The 815-nt window shown below is 33.3% G+C and overlaps 1 protein-coding gene across 1 annotated transcript in view; it reads left to right on the forward strand.

Annotated features, from left to right (window-relative positions):
* Positions 1 to 503: 503 nt before the first annotated feature.
* The window catches only part of LOC107082566 (roundabout homolog 2-like), a 117,232-nt gene continuing 116,920 nt past the window's right edge, over positions 504 to 815 (forward strand). The window contains exon 1 of the mRNA XM_015371321.1: positions 504 to 507. Coding sequence (XP_015226807.1) covers positions 504 to 507 — 4 coding nt within the window. The remainder of the gene's footprint in view (positions 508 to 815) is intronic.

The following is an 815-nucleotide window of genomic DNA, read 5'->3' on the forward strand; positions in this document are numbered from 1 at the left end:
CATCAACATTTAACTTGAGTCAATAAAAAAACAAAAGAAAAAACAATATGTACTTCTAGTATGATTTACTGCACGATACTGTACCTCTCACTTTTATTTAAATAGTATTATAATGAATTATCACAATGCTTACCTGTATAACTTTTATGGTTATTCTGCCAAAAGCTACTAAGTAAAAAGTATTCTTGAAAAAGAAGAGATCAAGACGATCTTCAAAACATAGTAAAGAGCTGGTAGGCAATCCTTTAACATATTCGATCCATACAGTCAGATAAATGAGAATTACCACCTGACTCTTCTCACTTTAAACCTGCTTCTATGCATGCCAATTTTAGTCAATGTCCACACTTATTATTCGATTCATTGCTGTCAATGCTGTATAAAAAATGGTTTAATTGAACCCTTTGGATCGATGGCACCTGATGCAGCCTATCTCCTGCTTATCTCACTGTGGGGGGGAACTGCATTCATAATGCTATTGACAATATTGAGCAGAATTGACAATGGGTGAGAATAAGCACCTAAGGCATTGGGTGGGGGAATGAAGTCTCATTCTTTACAGCTGTAGCCCTTTGTGATTGGTTCTTTAACCATAAACATGAAAAATGATTTTCAGCTACTAAAATGAGTGAGGATTTTTAAACTATTGTACTCCTAAACCTTAAGCGTGTTCTTAGGCTGGATACAGTGCCTTGTGAAAGTATCCATAAATATTCTGTTTTGTTTTTTTTCTTCATCTCTATATCTACAACCACAAATATATCTGTATATCTACAACCACAAAATGAATTTATTTAATTATTTTGTATAATGTA

The sequence above is a fragment of the Cyprinodon variegatus genome, unplaced genomic scaffold (genome assembly GCF_000732505.1).
Source record: "Cyprinodon variegatus isolate N-32 unplaced genomic scaffold, C_variegatus-1.0 Scaffold56, whole genome shotgun sequence".
Taxonomy (NCBI): domain Eukaryota; kingdom Metazoa; phylum Chordata; class Actinopteri; order Cyprinodontiformes; family Cyprinodontidae; genus Cyprinodon; species Cyprinodon variegatus.